At 39.2% G+C, this 21338-nt stretch overlaps 1 protein-coding gene across 5 annotated transcripts in view; it reads left to right on the top strand.

The window, feature by feature from the left end:
* Positions 1-20213, top strand: part of nin (ninein (GSK3B interacting protein)) — a 71120-nt gene extending 50907 nt beyond the window's left edge. For 3 of the 5 annotated variants that reach the window (XM_057859323.1, XM_057859320.1, XM_057859319.1), the window contains 3 exons: positions 2112-2198; positions 18568-18681; positions 18751-20213. In XM_057859323.1, coding sequence (XP_057715306.1) covers positions 2112-2198; positions 18568-18681; positions 18751-18933 — 384 coding nt within the window. In that variant the 3' untranslated portion in view covers positions 18934-20213. Of the gene's footprint in view, positions 1-2111; positions 2199-12098; positions 13139-18567; positions 18682-18750 lie in introns of those variants that run through there. The other 2 variants (XM_057859321.1, XM_057859322.1) reach the window with 2 other exon arrangements.
* Positions 20214-21338: the final 1125 nt, after the last annotated feature.

The following is a 21338-nucleotide window of genomic DNA, read 5'->3' as shown; positions in this document are numbered from 1 at the left end:
GGTAGCGGCCGGCAGCGAGGCGTGTCCCTCGTTGCTAAGGTGTTGCTATGGCAGTAACTAAAAAACTACACGGTCAATTTAAAAAAAAATAATAATAATAATAATTAATAGGAGTTTTGAGACGGTGAATGACGCTCAAGAAAATGCTCAAGAACGAAATCCGGATAGCTCTTCAGGTGCCCTTTAATTGTTGCTTTTTTTAGTTGCTGTAATAATGTAGAGTGGTGAATTAAGTTAACCCCCCGTCCACCCCTTTAATTCATATTGTGACTGTCATTGACGACTATAGGAGTCTAATCCATTTGAACTGGGAGTGGGTGTGCAGTATCAGTATTATATTTGGTCAGGCTTTGTTTGGAATTGAACGATTCCGGTTCCATGTTTCGATCCCGGTTCCAAATGATTCTCAATTCCGATTCTTTTAAGAGGCATGGTCAAAAAATGTATAGTTTAAAAATGTATTCCTTTGTATTAATGTCTTAACGTCTCGGGTTTTTTGGTGGTATTAATTGTATGAATTTAAAATTTATTATTATTTTATTATTATTTATTATTAATACAATTAATATGACATTTATGAATGATATGAACTTCTCACAGGGCTATTTTTAGCTTGTATATAAATTAGGGCTGCAGCTATCAATTATTTTAGTAGTCGAATAATCGATGAACCATTTAGTTCAAATAATTGAGTCATCGGATAAGGAACATAAAAAATTAAAATACCTGAGCCTCAAACGGTATAAATGAGGATGTATGTACAACATAAGAACAGTTGGCTAACTTACATAGTAGGGCTATCAAAATTATCGCGTCAACGGGCGTTAATTAATTTTTTTAATTAATCATGTTAAAATATTTGACGCAATTAACTAGGGCTGCAGCTATTGAATATTTTAGTAGTTGATTAATCGATGGACTAGTTTGTTTGAATAATCAAGTAATCGGATAAGGAACATGAAAAATTAAAACACCTGAGCTGAGCCTCAAACGATCTTTTTTTTTTTAATGAGGATCTGTGTACAGCAAAAGAACAAGTGGCTAACTTGGATAGAAAAAGCCTGCTAGCTTAAATGCTATAAAATGCTAAAGTTTTTTTGTTTTTTTTACAATGCTCTCAACAAGTGGTTGACACATATTCCCACAAAAATGGCTAAATATACCTACAAACGTAATTAAGAATGCATTAAAAAAAACATTCGCGCAAACAAAAACTTATCTTATGTTGGTCTTAACAGGGAGCATTTGGATTCAGCCATGTGAAGAGGCAGACCAGAGGGCATTGTATCCACCCTCATCAGTAGAATTAGATGCAAACACTTTTAAACTCAACCATTACAATGTCGCTTCAATTAAACGAATACTCGAAGCAACAAAATTTAGTTTGACTATTTTTTTCTAATCGAATACTCGAGTTAATCGATTAATCGTTGCAGCACTACAATTAACGCACATGCCCCCCTCAAACAGATTAAAATGACAACACAGTGCAATGCCAACTTGTTACTTGTGTTTTTTGGAGTTTTGCCACCCTCTGCTGGCGCTTGGGTGTGACTGATTTTATGGGCTTAAGCACCCATGAGCATTGTGTAATTATTGACATCAACAATGGCGGGCTACTAGTTTATTTTTTGTTTGAAAACTTTACAAATTTTATTAAAACGAAAACATTAAGAGGGGTTGTAATATAAAATATCAATAACTTGTACTAACATTTATCTTTTAAGAACTACAAGTCTTTTATCCATGGATCGCTTTAACAGAATGTTAATAATGTTAATGCCATCTTGTTGATTTATTGTTATAATAAACAAATACAGTACTTATGTACCGTATGTTGAATGTATGTATCCATCTTGTGTCTTAGCTTTCCATTCCAACAATAATTTACAGAAAAATATGGCATATTTTATGGATGGCTTGACATTACTACCCACCTTTGTATTGCAGTATTAATCGACTATCAAAACAGTTGTTGATTAATTTGATAGTCAAATAGTTGTCGATTAATCGTGGCACCCCTATTCTATAATGAGCTTTCTGAAAAATCAAATGGAAATACTGTGTGTTGGATTACCAATACCAATGCTTGCTCGGCTCTCCATTTGTAGTCATTCCACACTTACTTCATGGAACTCCTGCCCGCATCGCCCTGCAGGTTGGCGAGGGGACATTGTTCTGATGCCGACAGCGCGCAGGTAGGATAATAAAATCATCAAATCGTGGTGCATTTTATGTCACTTTGGGAGCATTTTTCCTTCCGCTTCACACAACTGACATAATCACTCAAAATGTTATGGGATGGCTTCTCTTGTGTTACCCTGGTGACGGTCCATCCTCACATGTGTGTTGGGTTTTCTGGTTTTCCATTTGGTTTTCCATTTTGGTTTTCCATTTTGGTTCCAATTGATGTGCTCCAACTGCCGTTTTATACTCCGCTCACCACCACCACGACCTTGTCTTTCTCTTGCATTCTTGACTTTTCTGAGCTGCAGATGCCGTAAAAACACAAAGTGTCCGAGGTCCGGATTAGAGATGAAGCCGATCCGATCCAGTTTAATTAGTGGATTGCATTGATCTAACCTTAGAAAATGTCAGATCCGTATGATTTGGGGAGCGCCTTTACAACGCTCCTCAGTTTTTTCTTCATTTGGTCAACAGATACGCAATGCTAATGTTTGATTCCGGGTTCACATTCATGAGCAAAAGCAGTTTCGTCTGTTTACAAGTCGATCGCAACAACCACTTTAAGATTGAGTTTGCGTTCAGATCCTCTGTTTTGCCTGAGAGAGGATTTGACACCGACCCTGTGTGCAAGCTAACCCCAAAATACGTAATAATATAAATACATATACAGTAGGGCAAATAAGTATTTAGTCAACCACCAATTGTGCAAGTTCTCCTACTTGAAAAGATTAGAGAGGCCTGTAATTGTCAACACGGTTAAACCTCAACCATGAGAGACAGAATGTGAGGGAAAAAAACAGAAAATCACATTGTTTGATTTTTAAAGAATTTATTTCCAAATTAGAGTGGAAAATAAGTATTTGGTCACCTACAAACAGTGTTGTTAATAACGGCGTTAGAATATAACTGTGTTACTAACGGCGTTATTTTTTTCAGTCGTGAGTAATCTAATTAATTTTCTCATCTTGGCAACGCCGTTACCGTTACTGAGGCGGGAAATGTGTGCGTTACTATACGTTACTATGTTGTTTGACGCGAGAAAAGTCTGAGAGAGACGGACTCACGGAGACGAGAGAGCAGGGCAGGAGTAGGGGACGCCGTTGCAAACACGATGCTCGGTGGCTCCAATAATACCTGACTGTAGCCGATAGCCTACAAACTACGCCCACATAATGCTACTGTAGAAATCATACATTATAGAACGAGATGCAAATAACAGACACGGTATTTAGAGGTGTGCAAAATTTCCGATTCTTAGATTATTCGCGATTCGGCCATGGAAGATTCGAGAACGATTCACAAACATCCAAATTCCGATTATTAAAATATGCGAAGTAAAGCGGAAGTACACAACACTCAGCGTGCCATGCGGTCTTCGGGACGGAACGGAGCGAGAGTAGCTAAACATCATGCTTCCCATTACCTGGCCCCTCGGGTAATGCCAATGCTCAACTCACAGCTCTAGCTCAACTCATGCAACGAGATAAAAAAACACAACAACATACCTGACTGCTGCCGAAAAGCTGCTACAAAGTACATCCATATAATGTTACGGTGGATATCATTTATATAGGACTAGATGTAATATAGATTTGGTAGTGTTAGCAGCACATCTGCAAAAAGCTAGATGCGGGCGTTATAAACGGCCGCCATCTTAAAGCAGTACACTTCCCTGCAAGGCTGTTGTAGCGAACCTTCCAAGCAAACCTAATTCACTTTTTATCTAAAATACTCCTAAATCGGTAAAATATTGACTTGAATCTATCTTTACAATAGTTTTAAAACTTTCACATGTCGAAAGTAGACAAAAGGGAAATTATGGAATAACGGGAGCAATTTTAACAAATTTAACGGTTGATTCACAACATTAAATTAACTGAATGTAATTTAAAGCTGCTGATACAGAATGGGGACTGGAGTTTTTTATTGAATGTTATTTTTGTATATTTGTTTACTGCTAAATGTTAACTTGATACTGAAATAGTAGTGTGGTTTAGCCTGAGAGTATTTTTGAACAATTTTGGAACTAATGTACAAAACATTTAAAAAAAAAAAAAAAAAAAAAAGAAAGAAAAAAAAAAAGGAGGGGGTGCATCAATAATCGTTTTATAATCGAATCTGAGCCTCTGAATCGTAATCGTAATCGAATCGTTAGGTGCCCAAAGATTCCCAGCTCTAGTGGTATTAGCAACATATCTAAAGAACTAGTTAGTAAACAGCCGCCATCTTAAAGCAGTAGACCTCTTAGGAAAGCTCTGTTGTGGAGAACCTTCCTAGCGAACCTAAGTAACCTTTTGTCTTAAATTCTAAATCGGCAAAATCTTGACTTAAATCTATCTTTAAATGATGGAAGTTTTAAACTTTTTTTTTTTACACATGTCGAAAGTAGACAGAAGGGAACTAATTAAAGCTAAAACGAATACTTGACCAACTCGAGTAACTCGAGTTTAAAAACTGATCCGAGTAATTTTATTCACCTCGAGGAATCGTTTAATTTTGCCAGCTCTAAGCATCACATTTTGCCCGGACTACTTTTAATGTGGAACAACCCGCAGACGTAACATGCGTAGAGGAAGAAGCAATACATTTTTTTTAAAAAACTTACCGCAGCCGACAGCCACTACAAAATACGCAGACATTGCTAAAAACTACGTGTGGTAGCAGGTAGTGTCCGATGCGTCTCATAGATAAGGCATGCATTTAGGACTAGATGCGAATGGCAGACTCGGCCTCGTCTGGGCAGCATTAGTAAACAGCCGCCATCTTTAAGCAGTAGACTTCTCATCGTTAATAAATATAACGTTACTGTCACTCGCTCACGTAACGTTAGCCCTTCGGAGGGCTAGGTTTCTATTGATTATGACTACTGTCGATGCGTGGCTAATGTGTCTTACATGCAGGCTTTATTTAAGCTGTAAAAACACAGTGCTGTAGAGTGATGAGGGTGTGAAATTAAAACATAATAAAGCTAACTGTCAGTTTTAGCTCAGTAGTCATTGCTGAATAAAACACCAAGTAGCAACCAGGTATCATACATTTATTTTGAACACTGCAAAAACTCAAAATACGATCAGTACTTACAGTTTAGACTAACTTAAAACTTAACTAGAACTTAAAAATAGCTTGACACAAATGGAAATTAAATTGAAACACGTGGGAAAAACATGTAGCTTTCAATTGATGTGTGTTATCAAGCGTAATTACATTTTTGGGTAAGAAATATGTTGTTGGGTTTTTTTTAGATCTAGAAGTTTTTTGAGTGAAAGCAGTGAATTTTTTCTTCTAGTCACATCTTAGATGCAATTGTTGGCTGTTTTCAACAATGTACATCGAAATAAAGACATTGATTGACTGAAAATGGTTCAATATTGGATTAAATGTCTTTTTTTCTCAAGTATATTTATAATTGCTCTTTACCCAAAAAAAAAATGTTTTATCCGATTACTCGATTAATCGATAGAATTTTCAGTCGATTACTTGATTACTAAAATATTCGATAGCTGTAGCCCTAGAACTAATGCAATAACGGGAGCAACTTTAACAATAACGGTTGATTCAGAACATTAAAATGACTTCAATTCAATTCAATTCAATTCAATTTTATTTGTATAGCCCTCAATCACAACAGAGGTCTCAAAGGACTTTACAGAGGCAATATGATACACAATTAGAAATGAAGCAACAAAGATGAATAGATACAGTTCAAGTCCTGGGTATCCCCTATCCTTAAGACCCTCCATGCCGGCAAGGAAAAACTCCAAAAACTCCAGAGTCAATTGGGAGAAAAATGAGAAACCTTGGGGAGTACCACAGTCAGGAGAGATCCACTCCCAGGACGGATAGACAGGAACCCCAGAACGGCTAATGGAAATTAGCAAGCGAAATTATAGTCCGTAAAAATACAGTGGAGTAAAGGAGCAAGAAGAGGTCCCTCTAGTCAGATGAGACGGGGGTAGCAGCGAGGACGTCTATCCAGCCAGGGGTCCGGACAGTCAGGAGGCTGCAGCTGAAAAATAGCCCCTCCCCAGAGGGGAGGGGGGAAAGGGGACACCGGGTGACTAGTGATGAAGAGACTAGACAACTAGATATTAACATTGGAAAATAGAAATAAAGTAAGACAAGTGGTAGGTAGAGTAAGAAAAGGAGATAGAACTCAGCGGCTGTACTGCCCCCCAGCATTATAGCTTCTAGTGCAACTTAAACTGTGAGTCTATTCCGACTTCAACTAGCCTAACTATAAGCTTTGTCGAATAGGAACGTTTTTAATCTAATCTTAAATGTGCAAACTGTCTCGGCTTCTTTAATACTAGCTGGAAGCCGATTCCATAAAACAGGAGCTTGGTGGTTAAAGGCTCTAGCTCCGACAGTACTTTTATGAACCCTGGGAACTACCAGTAGACCTGCATTCTGAGATCGGAGTGTTCTGTTGGGGCGGTATGGAACCAGAGCATCGGTGAGATAAGATGGCCCCAACCCATTAATGGTCTTAAATGTAAGAAGGAGTATTTTAAATTTAATTCTAAACTCGACTGGAAGCCAGTGAAGTGCCTGGAGCACAGGGGTGATGTGCTCTCTTCTATTGGTTCCTGTTAAAAGTCTTGCTGCTGCGTTTTGGACTAGCTGAAGACCTTTTAGAGAGCTTTTAGGACAAGCTGCAAGTAGGGAGTTACAGTAATCCAATCTCGATGTAACGAACGCGTGAATTAATTTTTCTGCATCGCTTTTAGATAAAATATTTCTAATTTTGGCGATGTTGCGCAGGTGAAAGAAAGCCGTTCTACAGGTTTGTTTAATGTGTGCTTTAAACGATAAGTCAGGGTCAAATAAAATTCCTAGGTTTTTAACTGTGGCGCTGGAGGCTACACTTACATTGTCCAGAGTGACTATCTGGGCAGATAAAGAGTCTCTAACACTTTTCGAGCCTATTATAAGGACTTCTGTCTTTTCAGGGTTAAGTAGAAGATAGTTAGTGCTCATCCAGGTATTTATATCTCGGACGCAGGCGCTTAGTTTTTCTACTTGCCTGACCTGCTCAGGTTTAATTGATAAATACAGTTGTGTGTCGTCAGCGTAACAATGAAAGTTAATGCTATGTTTTCTGATGATGTTACCTAGAGGAAGCATATACAGCGTAAACAAGATGGGCCCGAGGACAGATCCTTGCGGCACACCATAACTAACTCTAGAGTACGATGATGATTGCTGGTTTACATTGACAAACTGGTACCTATTAGATAAATATGATTTAAACCAGCAGAGGGCTGCTCCTCTAATGCCTATGTCACATTCTAATCTCTGCAATAAGATATTATGGTCGATTGTGTCAAAGGCTGCGCTCAGGTCCAGCAGAACCAGGATCGAGACTAATCCAACGTCAGCGGCAAGTAACAAGTCATTAGTTACTTTAACTAATGCGGTTTCAGTGCTATGATGAGCTCGAAAGCCAGACTGGAACTGTTCAAATAAACTATTGTCCTGTAGGTGCTGACAGAGCTGTTTAATTACCACTCTTTCAAGGACTTTGGAGAGAAATGGTAAGTTAGAAATAGGTCTATAATTGGCCAGAATATCAGGATCAAGAGTAGGTTTTTTCAAGAGCGGTTTAATAACTGCATATTTAAAGGACTGCGGCACGTAGCCAGTAACTAATGAGGTATTTATTATATTTAAGATAGTGTCAATAGTTAGAGGCAGGGTCTCTTTAAAAAGTTTGGTTGGGATTGGGTCAAGGAGGCACGTTGATGGTTTGGAGGACATTATAATTGAAGTTACATCAATTTGGTCTACAGTGGTAAAGTTATTTAATATTTTAGAGGGGTTTATAGGAGATTCCGAATTCTTTGTCTGCACTTTATCAGACCTAATAATTGGAAGTGATTCATTTATTTTATTTCTAATAGTTGCGATTTTATTGTTAAAAAATTTTAGGAAGTCATCACAGCTAAGGGTGGTTGGGATATAAGGTTCTATTGAGGTGTGACTGTTTGTCAGCCTTGCTACAGTGCTGAACAGAAACCTAGGATTATTTTTGTTTTCCTCTATTAAGGATGAGTAATATCTGGTTTTAGCCGTGCGCAAGGCCTGCTTATATGTCACTAAGCTGTGTTTCCAAGCAGAGAGGGTGTGCTCTGTGTTGGAACGGCGCCAAAGTCTTTCTAATTTACGTGTCGATTGTTTAAGAGAGCGTGTTTCAGCATTATACCAGGGAGATGCTCGTCTCGGCTTGACAAACTTTAATTTGGAGGGAGCGACGACATCTAGGGTGGTACGAAACGTAAACAGAACACGATCAACAAACTCGTCATTAACAGCAAGGCCGGACATCACTCCTTCATAATTAGATGACATGGAGGCAAATATAGGCTGAATTATCTGTTTATACTCTGAAACAGAGTGATCACCTAATGTCCTTTTCATCTGAGTTCTAATCACTGGTGGTGGATTATCTTGAAGCACAAACCGAAAGGTAATTAGAAAATGATCAGACAGTACAGGGTTGTGGGGATGGACACTAAGATCACTAATCTCAGTACCGTAGGTTAAAATCAAGTCCAGGGTGTGCTTGTGACTATGAGTTGGTTTATTTACATTTTGAATGAAGCCAGTCCCATCTAGTAGGTCATTAAAGGCCTTACCAAGGGAGTCACCTTCATCGTCAACATGTATATTAAAATCCCCTACAATTATAATTCTATCCCAGCTTAGCAAAATACTAGATAAAAAGTCAGAGAAATCTAACAAAAACTGTGAGTAGGGACCAGGGGGACGGTAAACCACTATGAACAGAACTGGTTTTTGGTTCTTCCAGTTAGCGTCTATAATTGATAGTGCTAGACTTTCAAAGGAGTTATAAATGTAATTAGCTTTACTTTTTGGGCTCATACCTAAACAAGAGTGTGATATTACTGCCACCCCCCCTCCACGGCCCGTGCTTCTAGCTGTGTGAAAATTCACGTGACTTGGGGGTGTGGATTCATTAAGTCTAACAAAGTCATCCTGCTGAAGCCAAGTTTCAGTCAGGGCCAAAATATGAATATTGTAATCCCCAATTAAATCATTAACTAACAGAGATTTGGGCGAGATTGACCTGATGTTTAATAATCCGCATCTTATATATTTATTAAGAGCTAATTTATTTTCACTGCTATCAGGGGCTATATGTATTAAATTCTTTGGTCTCGTTCCTATAGTACTCGGTTTTCCCCTGTTCACTATACGAGGCACGGACACAGTCTCTATCTTCTGTCCTGAATTTTGGATTTGTGACAGCTCGGAAAGAGGCGAGTGGTCACTACTAACAGTGTTATGTTTTACACTACAACACTGCGCCCGGGCCCCCACTCTCAAGTGTCACTTTGGGAGACTTAGTTTGGCGGCCAAATTTCGAGTTAAGAGAGCAGCACCGTCCCAAGTCGGATGAATGCCGTCTCGGCGCATGAGCCCGGGCTTGCCCCAAAACGCGTGCCAGTTATCAACAAAGACTATATCGTTTTCTGGGCACCATCTAGACAACCAGCGGTTAAATGATGAGAATCTAGAGTACATCTCATCATTGACCAAATTAGGCAGAGGACCAGAGAAAACTACGGTGTCCGCCATCGACTTAGCAAGTTCACACACCGAGGCTACGTTTAATTTAAGCACCTCAGACTGTCTCCGCCGGGCGTCGTTACCGCCTGCGTGAATCACGATACGGCGGAACCTCTTCCTACTCTGCTTTAAGAGTCTGAGGTTTCCTTCGATGTCACCGACTCTGGCCCCTGGGTAACACCTGACAGACACCGCCGGGTGCTTCACGTCTCTAACTATGGAGCTTCCAATTACGAGAGTGTCTGGTTCAGCCGGTGTGTCGCTGAGGGGGGCAAACCTATTGCTGACGTGAAGCTGCTGGTGCACTAAGGTTGTGCGTTTACCACTGCGCTTCCCCCGTACAGTCACAAATGCCTCCTTAATTTCCCCCGGCTGCACGGGGCTCGCTGGGGGGCTAACTGCGCTAGCAATCCTACTACTGCAAGCACGACCTGCCACTACCTGGCTATAGCTAGGACTAGCTTTCGTCTCTAGAGTGCAGAGCCGTGCTTCTAGCTCAGAAACCCTGGTCTCCAACCCTGAGACTAAGCTACACTTCCTACAGCTACTACTGTCCTCGACGAAGGAGCCAGGGTGCTCGCTATACATACAGCACACTGAGCAGAAAAGACGGGAGGACGAAGGCAGAGGGCTAGCCATAGCTCGGATAAGCTAGGCTAGCAAGATAGAGCTAAAGAGGAGAGGAGAGTAGTTTTAATCCACGATCTGTCCGATCGTGGGATAAAACAAAATAAGGAGCACTAGGAGAGCCGAACTAGCCTAGGATCGATTCTCCGATGTGTCCGTTGGATAAAACAAATTGAGGAGCACTAGGAGATTAGCGACTAGTAGCAGCGCTAACAAACAAACGATACACTCACCGGATGTGACGTCACAGGAAACAACCCACACATAGCAAAGGTTACTATCTAGTTATCGCAATATCTTATCTATAAGTTTAGGGTAAAGAATTAGGCTAGGGCCAATTGTCCCAAAAACCCTTTAAACTTTGCATTGTGGAACGTTTTTTTTTTTTTTTTTTTTTTTTTTTTTTTAAAGGGGAAAAAAAAAAAGAAAATTATCACCAGTTACTTTGCCAAGTATCAAATTACTTTTACATTCAAGAAACTGAATTACTAACGCAATTACTTTTTGAGAGAAGTAATTTGAACTGTAATTTTTAAAGTAAGATTAACAACACTGCCTACAAACAAGCAAGATTTCTGGCTGTCAAAGAGGTCTTACTTCTTCTAACGAGGTCTAACGAGGCTCCACTCGTTACCTGTATTAATGGCACCTGTTTTAACTCATTATCTGTATAAAAGACACCTGTCCACAATCTCAGTCAGTCACACTCCAAACCCCACTATAGCCAAGACCAAAGAGCTGTCGAAGAACACCAGAGACAAAATTGTTGACCTGCACCAGGCTGGGAAGACTGAATCTGCAATAGGTAAAACGCTTGGTGTAAAGAAATCAACTGTGGGAGCAATTATTAGAAAATGGAAGACATACAAGACCACTGATAATCTCCCTTGATCTGGGGGTCCATGTTTGGCCTCCGTTATTGCCAACAAAGGGTACATAACAAAGTATTGAGATTAACTTTTGGTATTGACCAAATACTTATTTTCCACCATGATTTGCAAATAAATTCTTTAAAAATCAAACAATATGATTTTTTTTTTTTTTTTTCAAATTCTGTCTCTCATGGTTGACGTTTACCCATGTTGACAATTACAGGCCTCGCTAATATTTTCAAGTGGGAGAACTTGCACAATTAGTGGTTGATTAAATACTTATTTGCCCCACTGTATAAATATTTAGATAATATAAATAAATTAAAATAAAATAAATGAGTTAATTGACGGATCCTTTTTGGAAAAAAATATTTGAATCTCTTTGGCTGCCATTGATATCAATCATCGAATGATCTCCAGCCCCTCTCAGTTGAAATGGAGTGGACATCTATTACCATCAAAAGGTGTTTTTAAGATCAATTTTCCTCTTTTACTAACTACCACAGCACATGACATGGACTTGCAAAGACCGGGTTAAGCAAAAAGGATTTCTGTGTTGTTGTATTTTTGTTTGTTTGTTTATTTTGCACTATTGTCAACTTGTGTTAAACTAAATAAAAAAAATTTTTAAAAAGGGCTCTGGTAGCGAAAATATATCGGTAAAGACAGGTATGCTGATTCAGGTACTGAGATCGGATTGGGTCGGAGAAGGGGGGTGGATCGGTTCATCCCTAGTCTGAATGATAGTCTAGGTATTGAAAAGATAAGATTAGCGCGAGGCTGTAGTTATGGTGAAGTGTACCTTGCCTTTTTTCTCTCCAGGTAGCCATGGCAGAGCAGCGAGCTAACGCGGACGGCTACCGGCGGATCGGCGGACTTTAACACCGACGTCATCTTCTTGCGCTCAAGTTGGCCGCCGTCTTCTTATCTTTTTTTGTATTGGGGCATCCTCAATCATGCTAACGTGTGTCATTGCAACGCATGGCACTACTGCTAGGTGGCGCTTATATTTTTTCCGTGAGGTTTTAATGAGATTACCTCGACCGTTTCTTTTTGTTTGTAATCTGAATGTATCTTTTTTAAATGGATGCAGGTTGTGCTGCCTGCGAAGTGGAACTGTTTGACAAAAATTATGCTTTTGATAGCAATCAAAATGTAAAATTACACTTCAACTATTCTGGTTTCTAATCCTCCTACTGTTTTGTTTTTATGATTTTGGTTTTTTTTCGGGGACTTTAATGTTTGTTCAAGCTGCTTTTATCGTTATGTTTGTCATAGGTGAATTTTTTTCCTTTCACCTTCTGTTGCTGCTGCACCAAATGGATCCCAAATTTCACAAAGAAATGGACTGTTATAGTATCAAATCGGTACACACGCCTCGGTTTATTTTTGGTTATTTATGTTTATTTATAAGTTGATGTCACGAGAACCATGCTTTGGCATTGTTGTATTTTTTTGTTCATTATTATTTATCAGGTATTTATTTTGGGGGGGAGGGGGTTCATGTTTTTTTTTTTTTTTTTTTTTTTTTTTTTTTTTTTTTTTTTTTTAACTCTGGCAGTGGCATTAGCAGTGATGGACATCCAAGTGGGAGGGATGGCAGCAAATGAAACGTTCCTTCGCTGCTATACCCTATACCAACCCAATCTATTGCTGTCGATGATTTAGCAAATTCTACTCCCACAATCATTTCATTTACTAAATAATCTAATGTTGGTGTATTGACTTTGACATGTTTGCTTGTATCCATTGACAAAAAAATTGTAATAGCATTTTTTTTCCTTTTCCTGTTCCTCCACTCCTTTTTTTTTTTTTTTTTAAAGTCATGTACCAGACATTTTGTAACGTAATTAAAGTGTCTAGCCACTGCACATCTGTTTTGTTGTTTGTGTTCCTCATTGAAACCATTGACGGCGATAAGATGTCCAATCCATTTGGCTCGTTTCCTCTTCCTGTGAATTGAAATGAATTTATCACTTGTAGACATCCAATCCATTTGAAGTGGGAGGGTGCCATCCCTCCCACTTTAAATTGATTGGACGTCTATTGCCTTAAAGCGGAAATGTGAAGTAAGGTTGGCCAACCATGTTTTTGAATATCAATGGCTAAACAATTATAAGCATTTTTTTTTTTTTTTTTTTTTTTTTAACGCAACCCTTCCAGATTCTTTGTTTAATCCATAGCAACGTCCTTGACAACGAAAATGCTTTTCTTCGGAAATCTTCGGAAATTACGTCACACTGAGAAGTGCGAGGGAAGTCCGCCATAGAACAGTATTGTTTGTTGCATTGCTTCTCGGTAAGATGCCACGGCGGTGTGTGGCGATGTTTTGTTCTCACTCAAACGAAAAGTTGTATGAGTGGCCAAAGGATAGCAGGGCACGTAAATGGACATCTTTCGTTCGCACGAAGCGAATGAATTTCACGCCATCATCGGGTAGTGTTTTCTGCTACAAACACTTCGAAGATGCCTGCTTCCTTAACCGGTCTGCTTATGATCAAGGATTCGCCAAAAAGTGTGATTTTTGGATAGATGACTGATGACTTTGTCAAAGCAGAGCTGCCAACTGTTGTGGAATGAACCGTAGAAGCTAGCGACATTAGCCAAAAGCTAACTCGTGGCAATCCCCAATCATAGTTGTTGTTGCGTTCACTAGGTTAAGCATGTTTGAATTGTGCTTCATCTACGATCTTGTCCGAAAGGGTTAATCCACTGTCAATCGGGAAAGGGGTGTGGATGTGCATATAAGCGGGTCGGCGTCGCGGCAATTCACTGTCTCGTTGCCGTAAGAGACACACACCGCCGGTGAGTTTGTGCACATTTATTTGTATTTATATTATGTATTTCCACCTTCATGCTTCAAGCATTGCATTGCATTTGTACGGTTCGGCGTTTCTTTCACGGTGATCGCTTGATAGCCTTCTAGTTTGTGTTTCATGAGAGCCGCTGACAGGTGACAGCTGACGAACAAGCGTGTTGGTGTAATGTCTCGCAGCGAATCTGCGAGCGCGCAGGTCAAGCAGTGAATCATGGGAAATGTAGTCTCGGGACAACACTGAAGTGGTGCGTTGTAATCTGTTCGCTTGTGTGAAAAAACTACATTTCCTCACGCCATTAGACGCCACTTCCTGCCGAGAGCCCCAAGCTGTGTTTGTACTGTTAGTTCCATGTGTTACTAAAGAAACAAAGTTGTCAGCACGTCGTGTGTTCGATACCTTTGTAAACAAGAAGCTCATAACAAGACACTATGCACGATCCGTGTAAGAGACGCTGGAGTGGTAGGAGGCGAGGAGGAGATCAGCGAGAAGCAAAACTTTGCGGTTGAATGTGGCGGCAGTCCGCTATTATTTTCTTATTGTTGCCACAATAAAGTGGAGAAAGCCATCAACAACTCATCTCCTTCTTTCCCCCCAACGTTTTTATATTATTATTTTATATGCACGAGAGCTGCCGGATCTGCCAAATTGAACATGAAGTGTGATTATTATTTTTTTACACAATGTCATCAGATAGACAAAAACATAAAATTATGTGCAAATGCCTGCATCTTCAAATCATGAAAATAATAACAGCCTATATCTTACCAATCTTGTAATCTCGATGGGTCTTGTCTCCATTCCATGTCAGGTAGTCTAGGCACATTGTTTGCATCCTGATTAGCGTCTGGCTAATACATGTTGGGTCCAACATGAAATTCCAACCTCCTCTTCTTCCTCCAACTCTTGAAAAACTTGGATCTCCTCCCTTGCGCTCTATCTATCGCTTATATCGCTGTTTGAATCATTGTTTGAAGGGCTTTGTATGGCAGCCGTATGTATGGAGCTGCCATCGCTGTTCCCGGTGTGACGTATCATTTCCGGGTCCTTCGTCCCCTTTCAGGCTCGAACTTCGGAAACGCGATTATTTTGTCAAATATACAACATGTTATTTTTTCATGCTTTATTTGTTGCACAATGTTTGATTAATTGTGACCCTATTTGGCATGTTATTAAATTCACATTTCTGCTTTAAATTGCAGAAAATAAGTTAATGGATGATTTCAATATAACATTATTTCAATGCAATTGTCCATTTACTAACTAGTACAACACATACACTGCTGGCCAAAAGTATTGGCGCCCTTGCAATTCTGTCAGGTAATGATCAATTTCTCCTAGAAAATGGTCGCAGGTACAAATGCTTTGGTAGTAATATCTTCATTTATTTTGCTTGCATTGAAAAAACACTAAAGAGAATGGGGGGCAGGGATCATTATCATTTTACACAAAACTCCAAAAATGGGCCGGACAAAAGTATTAGCACCCTTTGAAAAATCATGTGATGCTTCTCTAATTTGTGTAATTAACAGCACCTGTTACTTACCTGTGGCACATAACAGATGGTGGCAATAACGAAATCACACTTGCAGCCAGTTAAAATGGGATTAAAGTTGACTCAACCTCTGTCCTGTGTGTACCACATTGAGCACGGAGAAAAAGACCAAAAAACTGTCTGAGGACTTGCGAATTGTGAGGAAGCATGGGCAATCGCAAGGCTACAAGTCAATCTCCAAAGACCTGATTGTTCCTGTGTCTACCGTGCGCAATGTAATCACTAAGTGGAAAGCACTGTGGCTAACCTCCCCAGATCTGGAAGGAAAAGAAAAATTGACAAGAGATTTCAACGAAAGATTGTGGATAAAGAACCTCGGCTAACATCCAAATAAGTTCAAGCTGTCCTGCAGTCCGAGGGTACAACAGTGTCAACCCGAACTGTCCGTCTGCGTCTGAATGAAAAGGGACTCTATGGTAGGATACCCATGAAGATCCCACTTCTGACCCAGAGATATAAAAAAGGCAGGCTGGAGTTTGCCAAAACTTACCTGAGAAAGCCAAAAACGTTTTGCAAGAATGTTCTCTGGTCAGATGAGACAAAAGTAGAGCTTTTTGGGGGAAAGGCATCAACATAGAGTTTACAGGGAAAAAAACGAGGCCTTCAAAGAAAAGAACACGGTCCCCACAGTCAAAGATGGTGGAGATTCCCTGATGTTTTGGGGTTGCTTTGCTGCCTCTGGCACTGGACTGCTTGACTGTGTGCATGTCATTATGAAGTCTGGAGACTACTAACAAATTTTGCAGCATAATGTATGGCCCACTGTGAGAAAGCTGGGTCTTCCAGCAGGACATAGACCCAAAACACGCTTCAAAAAGCTCTAGAAAATAACTTGAGAGAAAGCACTAGAGACTTCTGAAGTGGCCAGCAATGAGTCCAGACCTGAATCCCATAGAAACACCTGTGGAGAGATCTGAAAATGGCACCCTTCAAATCTCAGAGACCTGGAGCAGTTGGCCAAAGAAGAATGGTCTAAAATTCCAGCAGAGCATTTTAAGAAACTCATCGATGGACACCGGAAGCGGTAGTTCGTAGTTATTTTGTCTAAAGATTGTGCTACCAAGTATTAGGCTGAGGGGGCCAGTACTTTTGTCCGGCTCATTTTTGGAGTTTTGTGTAAAATGTAGGGCTGTCAAAATTATCGGGTTAACGGGCGTTAATTCTTTTAATTAATCACGTTAAAATATGTGACGCATTTAACGCACATACTCCGCTCAAACAGATTAAAATGACAGCAAAGTGTCATTTCCACTTGTTACTTGTGTTTTTTGGTGTTTTGCCACCGTCTGCTGGCGCTTGGGTTCGACTGATTTTATGGGTTTCAGCACCATAATTATTATTGACATAAACAATGGCGAGCTACTAGTTTATTTTTGATTGAAAATTTTACAAACTTTATTAAAATGAAAACATTAAGAGGGGTTTTAATTAGGGCTGTCAAAATTATCGCGTTAACGCGCGGTAATTAATTTTTTTAATTAATCACGTTAAAATATTTGACGCAATTAACGCACATGTCCCGCTCAGACAGTATTCTGCCTTTTGGTAAATTTTACAGCAAAGCTTTTTGTGCTGCAGCACAACAGCGAACTCTTGTGGTCGCTTTGCGACATGGTTTAGTTTTTTTTCTTGCCAGTTCATATGGCTGCACGACGTCTCGGGCTGACGCCTACGTTGTAATGTTGTGCTTATATGATCCTTGGACAAGATTTGTCCATAAGTATGGTTGTTGTAAAGAATGTACATATTATGTTAGTAAGCGAAATGTTCTATTTTTTGTATGAGACGCTTTATGTTTATGTTTAGTGAACCTGTATAGCGTGCTAAGCTAACGTTGTTGCTAATGCAATGCTTGTGTACTTTTTTTTTTTGTAGCTTTATGACGGTCTAAAGAGGACAATGGTTTGAGGCTATTTTATTAATAAATCAGATGAAAAAGGAAGAAGTCTGATTATTAAGGCGTCGTTCACTAGCTGTCTAGCTTTGGAAAAAGTAGACGCTTCGAGTGAGGACAGCATAGACAGATTTAAATGACAGTAGAGTGAAATGCCCACTACAGTCCTTATGTACCGTATGTTGAATGTACAGTGGGGAGAACAAGTATTTGATACACTGCCAATGGATTTTCCCATTGGCAGTGTATCAAATACTTGTTCTCCCCACTGTATATATCCATCTTGTGTCTTATCTTTCCATTCCAACAATTTCTTTTACAGAATATATATAATTTACAGAAAAATATGGCATATTTTATGGTGGTTTGAATTGCGATTAATTACGATTAATTAATTTTTAAGCTGTAATTTACTCGATTAAAAATTTTAATCGTTTGACAGCCCTAGTTTTAATATAAAATGTCTATAACTTGTACTAACATTTATCTTTTAAGAACTACATGTCTTTCTATCCATGGATCGCTTTAACAGAATGCTAATAATGTTAATGCCATCTTGTTGATTTATTATAATAATAAATACAGTACTTATGTACAGTATGTTGAATGTTTATATCCATCTTGTCTTATCTTTCCATTCCAACAATAATTTACAGAAAAATATGGCATATTTTATAGATGGTTTGAATTGCGATTAATTACGATTAATTTTTAAGCTGTGATTAACTCGATTAAAAATTTTAATCGTTTGACAGCCCTAGTAAAATGATAATGATTGAATTTTTGTTTTCATTCTCTTTTGTGTCTTTTCATTGCAAGCAATATATATATATATATATATATATATATATATTACTACTAAAGCATTTGTAATTGCAATCATTTTCTGGGAGAAATTGAGCATTATCTGACAGAATTGCAGGGGTGTGAATACTTTGGTCCAGCAGTGTACCCTGTGAGCATATTGCAGTGAATAAGTTCATAGTAATTAGACCAAATCATAGCTGATAACACTTTCCTGTTCAGGACAAGCAGGGACCCCGGATGGAGCAAATGGAGGCACGATTGATAGAAATCGAGACATCGCTGCGTAATGTCAAGTTGCTCCTCAGAGAGAAGGTGGCCCAGCTCAAAGAGCAGGTCAGAACCTTACAAGCACAAAGGCGTCGTTTGGGGATGAATTCTTAGATGATTCCCAACTTTTGCCAGGTGCACAAGAACAGCAAAGCGGACGCGCTCATCCGAGACTTGTACATTGACAACGGTCAGCTGCTGAAGGCTCTGGAGGCGGTTGAGCGCCAAAGCAGATCGGCAGAGAAAGCACGGCAGCCGGTCGCTGCCAGAGCATGTGGTCCGAGCCCTCCGCCAGCCTACAACTTAAAATGCGCATAAATTGCACATGATTGTTTTTTAAGAACCAAAATCTCAGTTCTATAACAACCATTCAAGCCAAATCCATGCAAATTGCTGTCCTGCAATAGATTTTTTTTTTTTTTTTAAACAATTTGGAATTCAGACCTTCAATATTTACTGACATTGTGTTGGAATTTAGTTTTAACGCAATTGTAACTACATAATTAAGTATTCATTTATGCTACCTCAATTCATAAAAATACTACGTAAAAGAATTGTTTTATTTTTTTATGGTAAACATTGTAAAATATTAAGATTCATTTTGTTGCTCTCCCACACTTTCATGTCACAACCATACAAGTCATTCTACCACATGGGTGGAGCCTAATTTTAGCCACACCCCTAACTTTCTGACACTGTAGTCACACTGCATAGCCCTGCCTGTCCGTTATGGCTCTAGGGCAGACATGTCCAAAGTCCAGCCCAGGGGCCAAATGCGGCCCGTGGTCAGATTTCATCCGGCCCCCAGCCTCTGTCATAAAATCAATAACGTCTGGCCCGTACACAGACTTAATAAATTGGTCAGCAGTACTGCTGCAAGCATATGATGTATGATGTATGATGTGACCCTTAACTCCCAATTTTCTAAAATGGCGACAATCAACAACAAAAAAAGTTGACTGCAACGGCTGGCGCTTCAAGGATAGGTGGAAACTGGACTATTTCGTCACTAAAATACGCAACGACTGTGTCTGCCTCGTTGGGAAAGAGACAGTCGCTGTTTTTAAAGAGTTCAATATGAGGCGATATTACCAAACAAGACACGCTGACATGTACGACAAGAATATAGGGAAGATACGCAGCGAGAAATTGAAGCAACTTGAAGCTAGTTTAATTTCACAGCAGCAGTATTTCGCAAGAGCCCGAGAGTCAAAAGAGAACGCCACAAAGGCTAGTTGCGAGATTATTATTTTTTTAAATTAATAATTTCAATAAAGAAAATGTGACACACAGAATGGCTTGCTAAAATTTGCTTAGATATATTGTTCTACGTAAAGGACGTCATCCAAGGTCGGCCCCCCACATTTTTACCACACCAAATCTGGCCCCCTTTGCAAAACGTTTGGACACCCATGGTGTAAAGTTATCAACTGTGGGAGCAATAATTAGAAAATGGAAGACATACAAGACCACTGATAACCACTGATCTCCCTCGATCTGGGGCTCCATGTTTGGCCTCGGTTATTGCCAACAAAGGGTACATAACGAAGTATTGAGATGAACTTTTGGTAGTGACCAAATACCTATTTTTCACCATGATTTGCAAATAAATTCTTTAAAAATCAAACAATGTGATTTTCTGTTGGGTTTTTGACCAAATACCTATTTTTCACCATGATTTGCAAATAAATTCTTTAAAAATCAAACAATGTCATTTTCTGGTTGTTGTTTTTTTTCACATTCTGCCTCTCATGGTTGAGGTTTACCCATGTTGACAATTACAGGCCTCTCTAATATTTTCAAGTGGGAGAACTTGCACAATTAGTGGTTGACTAAATACTTATTTGCCCCACTGTATAAATATTTAGATAATATAAATAATTTGAAATAAAATGAGTTAATTGACGGATCCTTTTTGGAAAAAAATATCCATCCATTATGCCATTGATATCAATCATCGAATGATCTCCCGCCCCTCTCAGTTGAAATGGAGTGGACATCTATTGCCGTCAAAAGGTGTTTTTAAGATCAATTTTCCTCTTTTACCAACTACCACAGCACATGACAAGGACTTGCAAAGACCGGGTTAAGCAAATAGGATTTCTGTGTTGTTGTATTTTTTGTTTGTTTGTTTCTTTTGCACAATTGTCAACTTGTGTTAAACTAAATTTTAAAAAGAAAAATGGGCTCTGGTAGCGAAAATATATCTGTAAAGACAGATATGCTGATTCAGGTACTGAGAGGGTACTGTAGCGGCTAATTTCTCCCATTAATTTTTTTCACAATGTTTCAAAATGCATGCATGGTACTAAAAAATATAATGATTACCTTGAATCCTTGAACAAATCACTCCTGTTTGTATGCGGTACAGCTTTTGTACCTTTTCTACCTAAATCCGGCGATCGATCGCTGCATGTGTTTGAGAATAACTGCGACCTACTGCAAATAACTGAAGCGGAGCGAGATGGCCCCCTACGAATAGGTGTTGCGCAGTCTCTGGGGAATGTGTCCTGTCAATATAATTATGAAGTCTATGATTAAAGGATTTAATGAAAAAAATTTAAAAAACATTCCAACAGCAGGCAGATAATATATGAAATTTGACTGCGACTTTATTAGATATGTACCATCAAAATAGTTTTGGGGAAAATAATGTGTTATATTTGGGACAGAAATTTGAAAGGATTTGGTAGAACGACCCATATGCAGGTTTTTTTTATTCT

Source organism: Corythoichthys intestinalis, chromosome 15 (genome assembly GCF_030265065.1).
Source record: "Corythoichthys intestinalis isolate RoL2023-P3 chromosome 15, ASM3026506v1, whole genome shotgun sequence".
NCBI classification, from domain to species: Eukaryota; Metazoa; Chordata; class Actinopteri; order Syngnathiformes; family Syngnathidae; genus Corythoichthys; species Corythoichthys intestinalis.
This window is presented reverse-complemented; position numbering and strand designations above follow the sequence as displayed.